The sequence below is a fragment of the Astyanax mexicanus genome, chromosome 12 (assembly GCF_023375975.1).
Source record: "Astyanax mexicanus isolate ESR-SI-001 chromosome 12, AstMex3_surface, whole genome shotgun sequence".
In the NCBI taxonomy this organism is placed as follows: Eukaryota; Metazoa; Chordata; class Actinopteri; order Characiformes; family Acestrorhamphidae; genus Astyanax; species Astyanax mexicanus.
In genome coordinates, this window is record NC_064419.1 from 15,921,086 (window position 1) to 15,941,691 (window position 20,606).

The 20,606-nt window shown below is 37.1% G+C and overlaps 1 protein-coding gene across 1 annotated transcript in view; it reads right to left on the reverse strand.

Annotated features, from left to right (window-relative positions):
* dtx1 (deltex 1, E3 ubiquitin ligase) overlaps nucleotides 1-20,606 on the reverse strand; it is a 62,526-nt gene extending 41,920 nt beyond the window's left edge. Inside the window, exons 1-2 of the mRNA XM_007235870.3 lie at nucleotides 20,355-20,606; nucleotides 13,315-14,073 (exon numbers count right to left, since the gene is read on the reverse strand). Coding sequence (XP_007235932.2) covers nucleotides 13,315-13,576 — 262 coding nt within the window. The 5' untranslated portion in view covers nucleotides 13,577-14,073; nucleotides 20,355-20,606. The remainder of the gene's footprint in view (nucleotides 1-13,314; nucleotides 14,074-20,354) is intronic.

Below are 20,606 nucleotides of genomic sequence, written 5' to 3' on the forward strand. Positions count from 1 at the left end.
TAGCTCAGGTCTAGAGAGAGAGAGACAAAACGGGAGCGAATTAACTCAGATGTAGGTTTGTGTGTGTGGATATGGGATTATAGAGAATGTGTGTATATGTGGCATGAATTTAGATTTCTCTGAGAGAGTGGTGACCTACAGCCAGGCCTCTCATTATCCCATAAATCCTTACATATAAAAAGCATTTACAATACAGTGGAATGCAAACATTTCACACACCAGTCAACATTCCTGTTACAGTCAATATCTATGTGAGATAAAGGTTATTCTTTTTTTTTTCTTTGTTTTTTTTTTAGTAAAAATATTTAGTAATATACTATAATATTATATATTAAGTACAATTTTGTATATTTTGGTTTCCATCTCTCATAAGCTCTGTATCATTAGCCCCTCCTGTTCCTGTGTTTTTGGTAGTAGCTTTGGAAAGAGGTCTACACCACTGGTTTCTACACGTTCACCAACTTTTGTTTTAATTAAATTAGAAACTAAGGATACACCTGCTTTGTGGAAATCTATTATAGCATTAAAATTCGTGATAAAAAAGCGATAAAAAGAAAGCTAGTAACAGGAGATTAGTCGACTACCAAAATAATCATTAGCGGCAGTTACAGTGTTAGTGTAAATTAAACAATGTTATGTAGGGTTGCACAATACACACACACACACGGACATAATTGTATTCCTCGGTTAATGAAAGAAAAAAGAAAAACAATGGTCACAGAAATAACTTAAATCTGACAAAAGTAATAATAAAAAATCTAAATTCTATGAAAATTAACAAATGAAAGTTCAACATTGACTTTGAACCGTGAAGAAAAAACTATTTTAAGTTTAATACAAAAAATAAATAAACTTAATATACAGGCCTGAACAAAAATGATGGTATCCTTGAAAATAATATGACCAAATGGACATGTTAAATCAAGGTGTTTTCACTAATTATCATCACACATCATCTACAATCTGGTAATCACTCAGTAAGTCTATATATAGGGCTACAGGTATTCACTGTGCTGTAGGGTGACATGTGCTGTTTGTGTGAACCACACTCAACATTGACCAGAGGTGAAGGGAAGAGTTCAGAGTCTCAGGAAATTAGAAAGGATATAATAGACAAGCATGTTAAAGGTAAAGGTTATAAGACCATCTCCAAGCAGATTGATGTTCCTGTGACTACAGTTTCACATATTATTCAGAAATTTAAGATCCATGGGACTGTAGTTAACCTTCCTGGACGTGGCTGCAGGAGGAAAATTAATGACAAATCAAAGAGGAATAATACAAATGACTACAAAAGAGCCCAGAAAAACTTCTAAAGAGATTAAAGGATTGAGCTTAAGGAACGTAAGTCCAAAGTAGACTAAATGGGAGACGAACAAGGAGAAAAACACTGATGAAAACAAAACATAAAAATCCAGACTAATTTTTTTCCAATGACCTAAAACACACTAAAAAAACTAAAAAAAAAAACACCCAAGAATGGCTAAAAGGAAAACATTAAACTATTCTAAAGTGGCCTTCTATGAGCCCTTTTATTGAGCTTCTTTGGAAGGAGCTGAAACTTTCCGCCTGAAAAAGGCTCTTTTTTAAACCTGAGACAACAGGAGCAGTTTGCTTATAAGGGGTGGGACAAAATGTCCTGTCCTCTCGCTCTGTAATTAAATTTACAGTTGGGTTAATGATCTTCTAGTAGTGATAATAAATCTATATTGTCAATATGCTAAAAAAATAAAAAATAAAAAAAAGTGTCATATTACCCACCTATGATCATAATTACTGAAAAATGTCTGGATTTTTTGCCATTCAGCTTAGAAAATACTGGCTGCATAACACATAAAGAGTGTTATTATCTGAACTAAAATAATTGATTTACCAATATATTCTTTAAATATTTCTAACATTTATGAAAGTGACAAATGCACACACACACACACACACACACAAACGCACACAGGGTTTGTGGTTCAGCGAGGTGGGTGTAATACATGTTGACACTCTCACACTGGGCAGTCATAAGGGCAACGGACACTTGGCGACACTAGCTTCCTTTCGCGCAGTACACTCTCATGAATCACCATACACTCACACACGCGAGTGCGGCATGCTCTGCAGTAAAGCCTGCAGGTACAGCAGCACAGTAACTTTACAGTCGTATTCTTCTCTGGCTAAACTGCAAGCTCTGCAGTAACTCTCTGCTAACTAGCTGCCTCCTAAAGGCTCTGCAACACACACACACACACACACACTGGGATAGGGTGTGTGTGTGGGTGCAAAGAGGTACGGTGTAAAGAGGATGACTGAAATATTCTCCCCATCAGTGAACAGTACAGCCTTTGCATAACACACACACACACACACACACACAACACCACCAGCACCACCACCACCCACACACACACCACCACCACGTGTCTGAGGATAAGACCTGTGACGATTTTTCATCTGACTGTAAATTGTCCTAGAATTAATTGCAATAAAAAATATTGAATTAAATTTAATGTTATTAAAAAAAGTAAATTTAAGATCATTGTACAGCAGATTTAATGATAATATAAAAAATACTACTTCATAAATAATATTTAAATAATCTATTTAGTAATAATTGCATTATTCTTGCAAACAGTCTATTTTGAATTTGTTTAGCTATTTACTGTGAATCTTTAATGGTATTTTTGGTATAATTATTTACGTTTGTCTCCATACACTAAATAGTCTGCACATTACTATTGTGTTTTACATTTTTATGTTTCATTAGTTTTATTATTTAAAAAAAATCAAAGTTACAGTTATTTACAAAGTAAACAAACATTTACTGTTTTTGTCCTGTTTGAAACTGTTATTCTTGTAGAATATAAAGCAACAACATTTATTTTGTTGCAGCATTTATACATGCAATTTTGTACAATTTTATCCCAAAAAAAATCATGATATAATTTTAGTGACGTATATCTCCTACCCATAATGAAATCATATACTTTTAAAGAGCAATGAATTTATTTTTAAGGATATTCAGATATTAAAAATTGGAATATTAGAGAGTTGATAGCATCTATGTTTCAGTAAATATATTAATATTTGCCACCACATAGTGATAACGTATCGCAAAACAAACCAATTTAACATATCACAATAGCAATATAGTTTCCCACTAGTAACTATAGAACAACAGTCGTCCTATATGATCAGTAAAGCTGACAAGATAGAAATTAAAGGCAGAATAAAGATGAGGTCATAATATTCTGACTGAACAGTGTCGCTGTACACTGCACAGTACATTTACATTTTAGTGAAGTAAAGTATCTCTATGGGATTTTCTTTTTTTTTTATATATATATTTTTACATTGTACCTAAATATTAAAGACATGAAAACAATTAAGGTTTAATTTCAGGAGAAATACATATGATTAGTTTTATTTTTTTATATGTTTTTTTTACCTAGACACACAGGAACCACAGAAACAGGTATATTTACTCTTAAAAATATATAATTATGTTTTTTTTTTTATAATAGCAACAATAACAATAACACAACACTCCGTCTCAGCTCCATCTGAGACGGTTGTGATTTCCCAGCAGCACTGTGTACGTCAGAGTGGAAACAACAGAAAATCACTGCTTTCCCATCACTAAAAACAGTCTGAACACGAATATTTTAGCTTTCTGATTTCTCCTCCTGCTGCAGCTGCTGTTAGGTAGCTCTGCTACTCACTGAAGATGAACTGTGAGCTGTAAGATGAACTGTGGACAGCAATATTATCCGGTTAGTCCTACATACATTAGTCCTGCACATATGAACTGCAGAAACTTCAGACTGAGCTGAGTCTGTAGCCCGTAGCATGTAGCTGCTAAGGCACACACACACACACACACACACACACAGATTTTACCACCACGGAATTGCTTGGGGCCCCTGGGATCAGGGGGCCCCTTGCTGGCCAAAAGGTTGGCAAAAAAAAATTAAATGCATTATTTCTTACATGCAACTTAGTCATGAGGTGAGGTAGACTAAGGTAACTTCTGCACAACCATGAAACGGTCTTATCCCAGCGGTGCCCAAAAAGAAAGAAAATTAAGAAAAGTCCAGCACAGAAAGCTTGACAAAGCTCACGCAACAGCAAGAAATAAAACATCCGGAGCGAGCGGATCTCCGGGACTGTTTGCCCGGCGTCAGCGCTGTGGAGCGAGCCGATCTCCGGGGCTTTTTGCCCGGTGTCAGCGCTGTGGAGCGAGCCGTTCTCCGGGGCTTTTTGCCCGGTGTCAGCGCTGTGGAGCGAGCCGATCTCCGGGGCTTTTTGCCCGGTGTCAGCGCTGTGGAGCGAGCCGATCTCCGGGGCTTTTTGCCCGGTGTCAGCGCTGTGGAGCGAGCCGATCTCCGGGGCTTTTTATAACATTTAATTATAACAGTTATTTGCTTTTAGTGATCTTTTGTTATAGATTTATTATTGACCCAATCAAGTTGCATACTCTACAGATTTGATATACAGTAACTGCTCAATCAAATGAAATGTGTAAACATGTGGTGAAGAACATTGGTATATAAATTGTGTGAAACTGACACCAGTAAATCCATAATTCCTACTATTTACTTACCAAGTGTTTTTTTCCCAGTAGCATAGTCGCTGTTAAGTGAGGTTTTTGTATTTAGTTCTTTTTCTGCAGGTGCTGTACCATGATTGGCATTTATTTACCACAGCTGAAAGGTGCTGGACAAACTTGAAAATGGGCCTTGAAAGTGCTTGAATTTTACCTTGTAAAAGGTGTATGAACCCTGAATATTGCATGTTGCTATACAAAAGAATCCATTTGATCAGGGCCCCCGGAAAAAAACATTGCTTAGGGCCCCAGAACTTCCAAATCCACCCCTGCACATACACACAGCTGATGGCACGTTTCCAGGTTGTTGAAGGTAGAACATGCAGCTACAATAGCATTTCCTTCCTCTATTAAAGCTCTCAGTTAAAATGATTAATCACAGAATATTATTGTGATTAATCTAATTATAAAAAAGATTTTAATATTTGATATCATTAAAAGAAATAGCATTATTTGTGTGTTTGTGTGTGTGTGTGTGTGTGTGTGTGTGTGTGTGTGTGTGTGTGTGTGTGTGTGTGTGTGTTTGTGTGTAGAAGTGTTTGGAATTAAAAGTGTAGCCTAGAAGCCCCGATCACCTTAATCCAGCACTGCGCTGCATGTTCCTAACAGCAGATGATTATTGCTCACTTTACTTACTTTAGCAAGTACTTTACCAAACCTGTAAAAAACTTGATCAGAAGCTGTCCCATTCTGCTTTTGGACTAAGTAGTTCGCCAGGGCAGCAACATCTTGACTGCAGAAAGGAAGAGACTGGACAGGATGTCCCCAAGACCCAGTGCAGCACTCGACTGCAGTGCGCAGTACCACAAGCTCACGTGTAGCAATTCATCAAATGTTACCTCTTATATGATCTCCTAAATCAGGCAAACCAGAGATGTTCAGGAAAACAAGGGTTTGTATAGGGACGGGAATGGAGATTGGTGATATTTTATATATTTAAGATGCCAGAGATAATCTCATTAAAGAATTTTTTTTTTTATGGTTGAATAGAGCTGCTTGCTATTCTTTTATGTTTTTATTTAGGTTTTTATTGTGCCATTATTGCCATAGCTCTAAATAGTGCTGCTTGTTACTATTTTGGCACAAAGTCTGAGAATTCATAAATAAAGGCAGCTTCGTAAAAGGTACACACACTGTTGTGTGAGGAAGATTGTACACGGAAACCACAAAGACCTGACATGTGATCTTCCAACAGCAGATTTATATCTGTGTTGTGGTTTTAAGCGGTGTACGTGTTCAAAGCAAGTCAAACTGAAGTTCTCACACCTACAAAATACTATTTATTCACATGAACCATGACTGCTGGAAAGCCCCACCTTCACAACATAAAGCTCTTAACTCCTCCACCTTTCTCACAATCACAATTTACCCCTCCTATCTTCAGCCCAGTGAACCGGTACGCAGTCTAGGCCTAGTACACTTTATTTCCTCACTATTTTTATTATTCTTGACAACTATAATCTATAATGTGATGCCCAATAAAGCTTTCCACAACGTTTACGAGGTCGGCTGGAGAAACTGTTTGGCTACTGAACTGTTACATACAGGTGGTCTGGTCTCACAACTAGGCCTGCCTAACCAATCCAGCACTTGTGCACTCGTTAAAATAAAGGTGCTTCAAATTTTACTTTCAGCGATGCCAACAAAGAAACAATGAGTGAGAAAAATATTTTAATTAGTAAAGAATTACATAAAGTGAGAGTTCTAAACACACTTTTAACTATCCCCAGAAAGCATTTTATAATTTTCAGAAACTGAAGTGATTCCCTTTTCACTTCATACATAATAGAAAACAAGGAGGATTCTTACATTTTAAAAAATGCTGCAAAGTGTGTTTAGATACGCTTCAGGTGTTTCCTCCTTTCGTTCTGAATGCTCTGTGACACTGTTTGCTTGTTGATCCCTGACTGGTCGACTCAACCACCTTTTCATAAAAAAAAAGTTATAACTAAAAGTTATTTTACAGGACTTTGAGACTAATTTTAACTCCGATGTTCAGTTGCGGTGAGTCTTTGCTAGTTGAATCTAGTCCGTAGACTCTGGTGCAGTTGGAGCGGAAAGTTTGAGTTAAAGTCATGTAGTGTATGACTTGATTTTTAGCCTCAAAATTGAATCCGACCTCAGTCGAAGAAAATCTGGTAATATAAACTCTTCACCAACTCCAGTCTGAACCATCCCTGTTTTCTGCCTATATTAGCACAACAAATGTTACACTATAAAATGGTCAAAACATAGACATTAAATCATGTAAGATGCATATGTAGTGTAATATGTCCAGTCTGTTTATAATCTGCTCTGATTTTAAAATGCAAAATTATGCAAAACTTAAATAATTCCAATTTGAATTATAATTTCCTTGAATTTACAGACATCTATGACCTTACAGGTCTGTTTAGATTGACTCTCATGACAATCATTACAGCAGTCTTTGAGACAAACCTGATATAAAAGTATTTTTTGTTTGGTTAAAGTGAATGTAAGATATGTTACACACTGATATTGTTCTACATCTTCATTTTATTAATATGTGCATCTAATTGATTGATACTTTCTGTATATTTTGGCACTTAAATAGGAGCTGAACACTGGTAATACATAATCATTAGGTTTTTAATAGAGATGCGAATACCATTATCGTAAATTTCCTGTTCTGTTTTTGTATTTAGTCTTTTTTTTGCAGGTGCTGTACCATGATTGGCCACTTATAAAATCTATCTATATAAGAGCCTGAAAATGCTTTAATGTTCAGGGCTCCTCCCCTTTGATGACCTGGAAAAAACAACTCGGCACATCCATTTCGAATTTCTAAAAAAAAAAAGTGTCATATTGTTTATCTATACTTTTCTTCAGTTTTGATGGCAGGGAGTTGAAGATATATTTCCCATCATTTTTTTAATAAATTCATCCTGGTTCATACATTACCCCTGTGTCTGATGTTTGGTCTGGCACAGGGTCTTGAGAGAGAGCCCATTTTCATATTCTGTTGCAGTCAGACTCTAGACCAGGGTGTAACTATTTTTTCATTTTTTACATGTTTCCCATGTAAATCTTGTATCACTCACACAGGAAGTAAGGCATGCTCCGTTTAGAGGAATGAGAAATCACATAAACAAAGAATGCACTCAACTACACACTGTAAGCAAACCTGCATATACATATACGCATATCTCACTAAACACCACATACAGAAGTTCAAAACCCACAGTGCTGTAGGTGTAGGTACACGTACACACTCAGACGTATGTAGCACGTTGTGTGTGATGAGTTTCTCACGGTCGTTGCATCAATAATGAGAAGAGCTGTGAAAACTAGATCATACCTTCACCACAGCAACCACAGCAGCCGTGGAAGAAATCTCCATGTGACATCAAGGCACACACACACAAACACAATGCACATACCAAGTAGGCCTCTCACAATAACTGTCTTTTAATGGACAATAAAATGTCCCAGGATTTTTAAATAACTTAATATAAACAGATAAAGATCAAAAAACTATGAAGGAACACATACAATTAGGAAGTAACTTGATTGAACCATGTGAAAGACAACAGCAGCAGCAAAACTGTGTAGTGTGCATAGATTTATGTGTGTGTGTACATGAGTGCGTGGAGCCTACTTGACAGTAAAAACAGAACAGAGCAGGACCAGCTAAAAAAAAGTAAATGCAGTGTGCAACATCAAGGGAAGCAAAAGTTATCAAGGTGAGATTCTGAACATGATAGAGAGGCTTATAGACGCAGATTTAACAGTGGTTAAAAATTTGTAGATTGCTAGATTAGCCTTCATGCTGGACGCCACATCGATATATGCCCTACACGCAACAGCACGAGTGGCCAAAAAACACACCCACAAGAGACAAACTTGTGGCAATATAATTGACTTGTCACCTGCCAGTGTGGACGCAGGTTTATGGCGTTTTCACACCACGTTTTGAAAGTCTGAACCAAGGCTTATGTATTTACATTACATTACATTACATTACATTTGGCAGACGCTTTTGTCCAATAGTCAAGTACAAGGTGATAGAAGTTTAAAGGTAAAACATCTTTAGATAGGGCTTAAAGGAGGTCGAAGGAAAATAATGGAATAGAGGAATAAAGGAGGGGAAGAAGGAAATGAGGTTAGAAGTATTTAGTGTGTTAGAGGTGTTAGGAGAGTAAGTGCTCTTTGAAGAGCTCTGTCTTCAGGAGTTTATTAAAGATAGTGAGAGATTCTCCTGATCTGGTAGTAGAAGGTAGTTAGTTAGAGGTGTTAGGAGAGTAAGTGTTCTTTGAAGAGCTCTGTCTTCAGGAGTTTATTAAAGATAGCGAGAGATTCTACTGATCTGGTAGTAGAAGGTAGTCATCTTCATCACCTTGTAGGCGAATGTAAGAGATTTGAATTTGATACGAGCATCAACTGGTAGCCAATGGAGCTCAATGAGCAGTGGGGTGACATGTGCCCGTTTTGGCTGGATTTGTTGCATTCTATTCTACAGCTGCATTGTTTCATTCTAGGCTGCAGGTTATTGACTAAGTACAATAAAGAATGTGATTACATCCTGTCATCAACACCGAAATTGGCGAAGTCTCCCTATACTCAACAATGACTTGTAGCAGATTGAGCATAACCGATTCCCTTTATAAATAAGGGTTAAACTACAGTTACAGTAGATACAGGAATTATCAGAGTAATCTGTGTGTGTGTGTGTTGTGAAAAAGGATAAGTCTACAGCAGTGCAGTCAGAGCCACAAACACCTCCCTCAGGACACACATGGATCAATTCTGTCTGGCCAAAGATCAAGTCTATCCAAAGCACTTACAGCGAACAGAACACAGAATACAAAATCTCTCACTGTCTCTCTCTATAACACTGAAACACAAACATAAAACACGTGTTTCATTCAGAATCATAGAGCAGGATTAACCCTTTGAGGCAGGATGATCACTGTGAGAATTTTTTTTGGGACTGTGTTTAGTAGAAAACCCTTCCATTTTCTCAGTAACTTCCAGAGATCATTTCATTTTCTACCTCCCTTAACAACATTTTAGCAGCAGTATCTAAACTTTTGCATGCCACTGTGTATTGATCAGAATTCTGTTACAGTCTTACCTTGTAACTTGTATTTATACATGACAATGATATAAGTAGCATAAAATAAGTGCTGGATAATATGGCCAAGTTTTATATCAGAATATTTTTCTTAATTTTGGTTGATAAGATATAATTCTGATATGGATATAAACAGTAGAAAAGTCACTGCCCGTGAGTATAACAGACTGTAGCCTGCACCTTTACTGTGTTAAAACAAGCTATGAAGGATGTACCGCTAGCTCAGGGTTCCTCAGTGTCGCACCGTTGAGCAGCTTTAGTGGCTAACTGTGGCTAGCGCTAGTGGAAATCTGGAAATCTAAGCTTACTGTAAATAAACGAATGTGCTTTACCCACCAAAATAAACAGTTTTCAGGAGAAAAATCTGTGTAGATTGACATCCAGCGATCGTTCAGCATTAAAAGACAATGTTTATTTTTTAAGAATTACAATTTGTTTACTTCATTTAGCTTAGCTTTAGCTTTGCTAAATTTGAAGGGAAACATGGTAACACCCCTGTTCCGTACTAGTGTCTCTTAATGTGCCTTATAATCCAGTGCACCTTATGTATGAAAATAGACTAAACAATAGTTGTAAAGAGTAACTACACTCAATATGTAGTATACATACTTTTATCAATACAATCTGAGATGAGGACTTTAATTATGAAGCTCACAACAGGTGATTAGTAACAATGGCTAACAGCTAGCTGTTTATCCGAGCTGAATTAATCTAAATAATTTATATAACAGATGGATGTGTGCTAGTTTGATATAATATGTGTATGTCTCTGTTTGTTACTTAGACTTTCATTTATGAAGCTTAATATGTTAAGAGGTTAAACTGACGTTCTGAGTGATACTGAAATATTTACAGTATATTGTGAGTTTATCATAATAAATATTTATATAGAAATATTGTCCAGTCATACATGTGATTAACAACTGGATTAGATTTTAATATGAATTATTAGTTCATAATGATAATTATGTTCCACTCTATATTCCATGTAACACAATGTTAATATTCAGTAGGGGTTTGCATTCTTTTGGTTTAATTTCTATTTCTGAACTGAACTCCATCCTTTTCATTTTCCATCGACATATAAGAATGTTGCCATGCTGCCCTGGAGTGCAACAAATGATCAGCTCAGAATCCCCTGCACAGGTCAGTCTCAGGCCAGTGTTTCTTACAGCTGTTTTAAAATAAACACATTCATTAACAAAAACATAAAGCACCAAGGAGGAGCCGTTGAAACTGATTGAAACTTTATATGTGTGAATGTGGAGAGACTCAGCGTGCTAAGGTTTGGTGGTAAGAGTATCCAGTTGGAAGGAGCCAATCACATGCTGAGCATTTTTCACCACCACAGTGGAGCTGCTGTATCGCATGTTAACACAGTTAGCTAGGATGCTCTTAAAGGTAGAGTAATAACGGTTTGTGATGATCTGAGCAGAATGATGGTTCTTTTTCACAGTCTTAGCAGGAAGAAGAATGCACACCACAGGGTTATCGGTAATTGACGGATTCCGTCTGTGTTTACTGTGAAACTGAAAAGAAGACTCGAAATCAGGTGTTGAGATTTACATCTGAGTCTGAGGAAATTCCACAAGTGGGCAAATTTAGCAACAAAGCAGATAAATGCAGAGTGTGTCCCAATTTTATGTGTGTGTGTGTACACAATGATGTGAAAAGTGTTCGCCCCTTGTTGCCATAAGAAATCATGGATGAGCCGTTACATGAATGCGGCAATTTCAATAAATTAATCAAAGGAAAAATAACACGTTGAAAGACTTACATAGATTTTTCGCCTTCCTTGGTACCCTATGATAATAATTATAATTTTTTTTATTAATGTAAACATGTTAGAGTGTAGTTACTCTATAAGACAAATTATGGAAATCTGGCAGAACAGCTCAGCTGCTAAGCATTAGCCCCTGTATATTTTCAGCCCCCAAAAAAAAGAACCACACAAAAAAATCACAAGGCTTAAAGACAAGTTACACCACAGGCTCACATTTTCTCTCTCTCTCTCTCTCACACACACACACACACACACACACACACTAATTTCCACTCTATTAAGAGCACCCCATCTGGAAGAACCAGGACACCTAAAATAAGCATTCATACATATAATCTGGACTATACCACCAGCTTTCATCTGACGCCTAATTATACTCTTCAGCAAAGTAACACACACCGGCCACATGTGTCCATGCCGTATCTAACTGAAGTAAGATGTTTGAAAAGTGTCCTGTAATAAACATGTTTTTAAGTCTAATCTGATCTTTCTCTGTGACCGTTCTTACTCTTCCTTACACAGGCTCTCTCTGAACTACAGTTCTGCAGCTATCCCGTCCTGCTATCTTCTACCAGTGTTGCGCTGAAATATGCTGGGAGAGTACAGCACTATCAGCATTCTCTTTAACCCTAAAACCACACCATGGACGCTGCAGAACTTCAGAAAACTCAATCAGACAAGTACAACCAAATTTAATCTAATTTTATATATCACTGTTATATATCATTATGTTCAAATGTTCATCTATTCCTTTCACTTCTATGATTTTGGGTTTTATTATGAAACAATAAATGAAATATAATATTTTTTTATATTATATTTTGTTATATTAATTGCTTTAAACATCAACTCTACTTTAAAGTGTATGGTAAGGTTAATTATATATATATATATATATATGTATTTAGTCTTGTAAGTAAAATATTGTTCAAAAATATTCATACAAAATTATATATAGCACACATATATAGCATATTTAGTACCAGTCTAAAGTTTGGACACATTTTTTCTACATTGTAAATTGAAACAATTTGTAGACACATGTAAAATAACATAGTAAACAAAATAACCTGACTTATACCCAGGGTAGTTGCTTTAGGATGAGCAGCAACTATTGTTCAGCACCTCCAGGAACTCCTTAAAAACGCTGAAAATAGTTCCAGCAGACTCTCCCTCATGAAGTACGGAGATTAAAATACCAGTGTGCAGATCTGTTCTTAAAGATAAATGTGGCTATTACATAAAGTATAAAAAAGTTTACAGCATGTGTTACTGTATAACTTTAATGTCTTTAATATTAAATTCACAATGTAAAAATTTACAAAAGGAAAGAAAACATATTAAAAGAGACGAGGTGTGTCCAGACCTTTGACTGGTAGTGAACATAGCTGTATATACAGCACACAGCCAACACAGAGATAGCAGCTTAAAAAATGATGCTTGCTCTTACAGCCTACAACATTGAGGGCAAGCAGTTAATCATACTGCATTATCTTTGAAGTTTTATATGACGTTTTAGTGTCAGAAACTGGGGGAGACACCCAGTATGCAATTAGATGGTGACAGAAGCCAGTAAAAAGAATCGATCCATGGTAACTAGACAAAATTTGAATGTATTTGTGGCTATAAATGTTTACCTAACTCAAAGTAACTAAGTATTGTTTGGTAATATGCAGTTTTACGTAAAACAGATTCATTCATACAAGAATTTAAACAAATTGTGGGTTTACAGTGTAAGTAGATAGATAGACAGATATCACACTAATACCCTGTGATATTGTGATATTATTTAAATGCCATATCACTCATCCCTATTGTGTTTGTGTGTGTGTATTTGCTCACCTGTGTCCTGCCTGAATTGGTGCATTGACTGCAGATCTATAACATAGGGAGATAGTTGGGGGTCCACCTGGCCCAGAATGACGCTTCCACGCGCGTCACCCTTTAGAATGTTCTCGATGTGATGGCACACAGCTGCAGTGTACGGTCTCCATCGCCCATGTTCGTTTAGCCACTCCCACACTACCACACGTGCCATGCTCTGAGAGGAGTAGCCCAGTCCCCCTCCGACAGACACCAGCACTCCTGAACCGGGCCGAGCCATTTCCAAACTTTTACACACTCACTTCCCACGTCCAAAATATTTTATTATTATTATTATTATACTTTCTCCTGACACTTTTAGGGCTTGATGTGTCCTAAAAAAAATAACAATGATAAAAGTAATGCTTTCCAATAGAGCCGAAGAGATCTTGAAGGTCACCGCCTGGAGCTCTCTGAGAGGACAGAGACCGAGCACTCTGCCCTCCTCCATTCAGAGTCTGTGGAGACGGTCAAAGTCAAGTTTAGTCTGATTCAAATCAGAGTCTAAGCTCTTTACTGCTGGGATAGCCATGACCACCAAAAAGGCTTCCCAGCTTGGCGTCTCCACAAAGCAGTTTTGAAAGCAATTATTCAGGCAACATCATACACCGGAGTGCCTCGTCACTGAGTGAACGTCCAGCATATACGTAAAACGGAATCTTTGAAGACGATGATGATATTCACTGCTTGTTGCATCTATTGATCTCTGTTGAAGGTCTTTAGCAGCATGTCCCAACTCTGAATGAAGAAACACCAGAAAGAAAGAAAATTAGCCATCACAGCAATGCAATAACACTCAGCATACACTAGTAGCAGCCCAGTGTCAGTGCAGCATGACCCAGACAAGCTGCTCTTTTATTTTATCGTCTTATCAATGACTTTATTACTGCAGTTCACTTGTCAGACCTCTAATTCTTCTCTTTACTTCTGAAACTGAGACTTAGTCCAATGTTAGGCTGAGCTAAAAGGCACTGTTGCCATGTGGGTCAGCCAGACCTGACTCTTTCTGTACCTTTACTCTAGTTTCCAAGAGTCTTTTGAATGTATAGGAAACAGTAATCACCACTCTCTGGCTTCATCTGTAGTTTCTCTAAAGGAAAGACTTCTACTTTTAATAGTTACAGAGTTCTCTGTGTTTCTGTGTCTTTTTCTAGTTATTATGATGAAAGTGTGAATGTGTTGTGTAAATGCTGCAGTAGAGAGTGCAGTAACACGTTCTGTTTCAATAATGCCTTTTTAGTACAGACAAAGGCTTTGTAAATTCACATTCTTTTTCATCTATTTTTAAAGCTTAGTTTATTTCCATTAGTACAGACCAGTTGTAAACTGTTAAACTTGTTAGACTTAAAATGGATTCCACTGGATTTTGAACCATTTCAAATTATTCACTGAACCTGAAGAGCTTAAAGGCGAACTTCGGTGTAAATTTGACTTTTGTTGTAGTAAAACATGATAAAAAGTACTTACTTTTGATGAACAGCACACCTCCGTTCTCCTAGAGAGTTCCACAATCCAGAAATTTTAACAGTTTGTCCAAACACCCTTCAGACTGGGTGACACAGGGCATAATTAGCCCTGATAAATCGCTTTTTCCACTGTTATCCAGCTCAAAGTAGCTCCACACCTCCTTGCTAGAATCCAGAGAGACGAGGAAACGAGGCATAAATAACTTGAAAGGTGCACAAGAAGCGAGCTTCAGCGCCGTGCGCCACCATCTTTGTACTGATAATGTCATAGACATATATATATATATATATATATATATATATATATATATATATATATATATACATACATAGGCTTAGCAGCCGGTGCCAGGAGGCAGGCTATGCAGAACCTATATATATATATGTCTGTCATCATCAGTACAGTAATGGCGGCGCCCAGAGCTGAAGCTCGCGTTATAGGATGTAAACAATGGTTTTAAATAAGCTTCTTGTGCACTTTGTAAGTTAATAATGCCTCATTTAAAATGTCAGGGCTCTTTGGATTCTAGCAAGAAGGTGTGAAGCTACTTTGAACTGGATAACGGTGGAAAAAAAGATTTATCAGGGAAATTATGCCCTGTGCCACCCAGTCTGAAGAGTGTTTGAACATACAGGTAAAATATCTGGATCTCAGAGAACGAATGTGTGCTATTCATCAAAGGTAAGTACATTTTATCATGTTAAACTGCAACACACGTTTATTTTACACCAGAGTTCTCCTTTAAAGGGCAAAAATAAGCATGAAAAACTGTATTTTTTAAAACTTTTGACCATTATTGTATATTAAGCCAGCAATAAGCAACTGATACTGAACTGCTTGCATGTTGACCCCTAAATATGTAAGTCCTTTACTGTAACAGGGCACAGCAAGGGGAAAGCACCAGCAGGTCTGCTCAAAATCATACCCAGCAGGTGATAGATTGATAGAGACAACTAGAGGACTGGAAGAAAAAGCGGGGGAGAAAAACCAAAGACAGAGGCAGACGGAGGCAGAGGCTTAGGAGGAGGAGAGTCAGGAGAGGCTACAGTTATTTTCAGACCATCCTACACTATACGCACAAAAGTACTGTGACACCTGGTCATTCTTTGTTTCGTCAGAAATCAATGATTTAAAAGAAGAGTTCATAATTTAAACATAAATCACTAGGGGTGGGAATCACACGGCATCTTACGATACAATATTATCACGATACGCCCACAATAACGCTGAAATCACAATACTGCGATAATCGACATCTCACAAGACGATTCTCTACACAACTTTACAGCATTTGTGTTACTGAAGAGGACAAAATAATAAACTCCTAAAAAAGTAAATACCATGAATTAAATTATGAATTTATTGGTGTCAGTTTCTCAGAATTTAACAACCAATATTCTTCACTGCAGATTTACCCTATTTATTTGATCAGTACCATGTGGATAAACGAAGCAGTAACTTTAGTAAGTCAAACTGGGGGGTGAAGGAGTTTAGGGAGAGAGCACCTATGTTTCAATAAAAATATAAAAATTTGTATTAATAATATCCATAATGTATTGCAAATTAAAACTATGCAATATATCGTGATATCAATATTTTGCCCCACCCCTATACAGTAGTGTTCATATAAAAATTGCATAATACAACATTTTTTATTTCGGATATTAATCTTGAAACCTTGAATGGTGACAGCTTGTTTTATCCTTGTAGAGAAATATATTTTACCAATAGAATAGGACTCTCTGGATCAGATACTTATGTGAACCTATTGACGCCATGACACCCAGTATTGAACTGTGGCAGTGGAAATGTGTTCTCAGGCATGATGCTGGCACCTCCTTTCAATACTTTTCCAATGAGCTATAGAGTTGGGAGAGGATGAGGTTGGCTACCAAAATAATCAATGATTGCAACCTTATCAAACACCCTGACCTCACTGATACTTTAGTCACTGAATGCACCCAAATCCTCTTAGCAATGCTCCAAAATCTCGTAGTCAGTAAAGACAGTTATAATCAAACAAAAGCAGGATAAACTCTTTTTAATAAAGTTGATTATTTTACAAAAAAAAAATAATAAGCAGGTGTCCCAATGCTGTTGCTCATATATCACGCTGAACACGTGGGTCAACTTCATTGATCTACCCTGGCGAGGCTTGATTTGAGTGGAAACTGTTCTGGAAAACTGCTGTATGACCTTGACCGTCTTGGTTCTGTATATCAGTTTTATCATCTTTGTGGAGAGCAACAATACTTGCTGCCATGTTATCCTGACGTAATCAGAGTACAGATTCCCACACAGGACAAAGTTAATCACATTGTACATCACTGGAAGCCCTTGAATTCCATAGGCACAGTGCAGAAATGCTATGGGCCCAATTTTAGAGATCTATAGGTGAGACGTCAGTGTGTCTTTAGTATCGTGAGGATGCAAAAAAATACGCCATGCGCAGCTCGAAATGCACAAAAGGTCTTTAACTAATTCTCTTTATTAATTGTGGGTGTGTATTGGGCGTAACGTGAAATAAACCAATCAGTGTGTCACTTGCTATTCCCTTTAAGAGATTGGTGTGTTCTTACTTTGGCATGTTGATATATTAACAGCGCAGGGCTTTTGCGTGTCTTAGCAGAAGATACTGACCTACGTTTTCACACTGTGAGGTGAGCCAGCAGCAAAGTTATTTTATTCTTTATTCTGTATATTGTTGTGGTAAAAGTCAGGTTTACACGCTGCATCTCATCCATGTGTGTGTGTGTTTAATGAGCAGTGGGTGTACACGCGCATGGTGCATCTACATCTGTAGGTACGATGTTCTTTTATTGAAACGTGGTGTTACTTTTCAAGATGTTTTCTGAAAATTGAGAAGAAAAATTTAAATGATCCCTAATGTTGTTCTTTTTGCCCTAAGGTGTTTTTTGTGTGGCACTCTGCCATACGGCCCATTTTTGTCCAGACTTTTTCTTAAGTTTTTCTGTTTTTCAGAAACGTCCAACGTAAATACAACAGAGAGTGGAAATGGATTAGCTACTGAATGCGATGTCATGTGACCGAGAAAGCCAAAGAAACTCACAGGCCCTCCTGTTTTTTCAATTGCAGTCCGGATGTAAGACTTTTATCACTGAGTAGAAATGTGAAATATTTTTCACAGACGTCCCCCTGAGAAACTAATCCTGTCTGAATAAGGCTTTAGAGTGGAGTCGTGTTGTTGTCGTGTATTTTGTGACCTCTTGGATGAGTTTGTCGCTGTACTTTTGGGTAATTGTGGTCCTGGGAAGGTTCACCACTGTTCCACATTTTCATCATTTGTGGATAATGGCTGTCACTATGGTTTGCTGGAGTCCCAAAAGCTTCTCATTTGTTTCTGAATTTCTTTGGATATTTGCATGATCTTTTGGTCTACTTCACTTTGTAAGGCAGGTCCTATTTAAGTGATTTCTTAATTGAGAACAGGTGTAGCAGTAATCAGGCCTGGGTGTGATTAGAGAAATTGAATTTGGGTGTAATAAACCAAAGTCAGGTTTTACCTGTGGGGGCAAGCACTTTTCCACAGTTTTTTTTCTCACTTAATAATAAAACCTTTATTTACAAATGCATTTTGTGTTTACTAGCGTTGTCTTTGACTAATATTTAAATTAATTCAATGGCCTGAAACATTTAGGAGGGACAAACATGCCAAATATATGAAAAATCATGAAAGGTGCAAACACTTTTTCACACCATTGTACAGCTCTGGAAAAAAATAAGAGACCACTTAATAATGATGGTTTTCCTTGGTGTTACCAAATTGAAAAAATCTGAAACATAATCAAGAGGAAGATGGATGATCACAAGCCCTCAAACCAAGCTGAACTGCTTGAATTTCTGCACCAGGAGTAAAGGCAAAACGTTATCCAAAAGCAGTGTGTAAGACTGGTGGAAAAGAACATGCAAATATGCATGAAAACTTGGTTATTCCACCAAATATTGATTTCTGGACTCCTAAAACTTTATAAAAAAAAATTAAAATCTTTGCATTATTTGAGGTCTGAAAGCTCTGTATCTTTTTTTGTCAATTCAGTCGTTTCTCATTTTCTGCAAATAAATGCTCTAAATGACAATATTTTTATTTGGAACTTGAAATAAATCTTGTCAGTAGTTTACAGAATAAAACAACAATGTTCATTTTACTCAAACATATACCTATAATCAGCAAAACCGGATAAACTGATTCAAAAACTGAAGTAGTCAGAAACTTTTTTTCCAGAGCTATATGTACGTGCTGTTACACCCAGGTTTCATTTCTATAGTGTTCCTATAAAAAAAAGATGTATTGCCATTAGTTTGCTAATCATTAGTGCTGGTTCAGAAACCTGGTGTTCATACAGAGATAGATAGTCCGTGTGTTTTTGTGGTTAAGAAGAAAACCGTAAAAGGAAAAATGTAGCTATCTAACGCTGTTTGTGACTGACTGTATCTGTTCCACTGTTTCTCCAACTCCACGCTGATCACACGCAGCGATCGTTTCGAGGTCAGCGCGCACATATGTAGCAGAATTCCCCGCTCCGTCACTCTGCGCTTAAAACGGCGTTTCAATTTCCACCTCCACCACCATCAATTTCCAAACTCAACTCCGCGGGGGAGAAAAGAACAATTATAAGCCAAAAAAAGGGAAAAAAGGGAGATACAAACACGTTAAAGAGCGTGTCTGCGTGCAGGGTTAAATACTTTGCTACGAAACATATGCGCTTGATTTATATTTATAGCCAATGTTGGCAGATTTAGGTCCAGAGAATATTAATCCGCTACGGGATTTCACTCAGACTGCCTGGCCGGTTTTGCTGCAACGGAGCCGGCCAGGCAGTCGGACGAAAATCCAGGAGCGGATTTTCACTTTATTGCTTATAACTCACAAAATAAATCAGCCTGTTCTTTTCTAGTTACATCCATAACCTGAATTTTACCGTTCCCACATTTTCACACTCTCACTCTTTTCCCTCGTCCTCGTTTCAGCTGTTTTTCATTTATCAGATGAGTTATAATCCCAATCCGTAGCGCATAGATAGACGGAGTCACGTCGTCTTTTTCTTTTGCCTTTTTCATTTTCCATTCCTTTTTTTTTTATTTTAAATCGTTTTAATCTAATATTTGTTAGTAAATTATCGTTGTTGTCAACAACAACAAGAAGCTGCTTGCTTTATTTAGCTAGCTTACTAACTGGTATATGTTGAGAAATATTAATAAATAAATTAATTAATTAATACATAAAAATGTGTACAGCGTTATTGGAGCTAGCTAGACTAGAGCACGCATATCCATGAAACATTTAGCGTTAGCACTAACACGTGTTAAGTGTTAGAGTGACATAGATAGCAGGATAGATCTTATAAGCTTTTATAGCTATGTATATGTATTATATATTTATATATTTAGCTAGCTATCTACCCTAGCTTGATGATATATTGCTGAGATGCCGTGGCTAAGAGCCTTCAGGTTGAACACACACGTTTCACAGGTTTTTATAACAATATTAGACAAACAAACACACAAATAAATATTAAATGAGGTCGTCTCACCAGTGAAATCCAAATTGAATCACGTTCAATATCATCAGCCTTCAGTGATGATTAAATCCAGAACAGGTTTAACGCAGTGACTTCCCCAGCAGCCGCCAGCCAAATAAACCAACTATAATGACTGTAAAATACATAAAAACGTGTATTTAACAGTGTTTAATTATTTTAAACAGCATAAAGAAGCGGTTATCTGTGTTGAGCGTGTGTTTGCAGCCCCGCTCTCGCTCTCTCTCTCTGGGCTCTGTTGCTTCT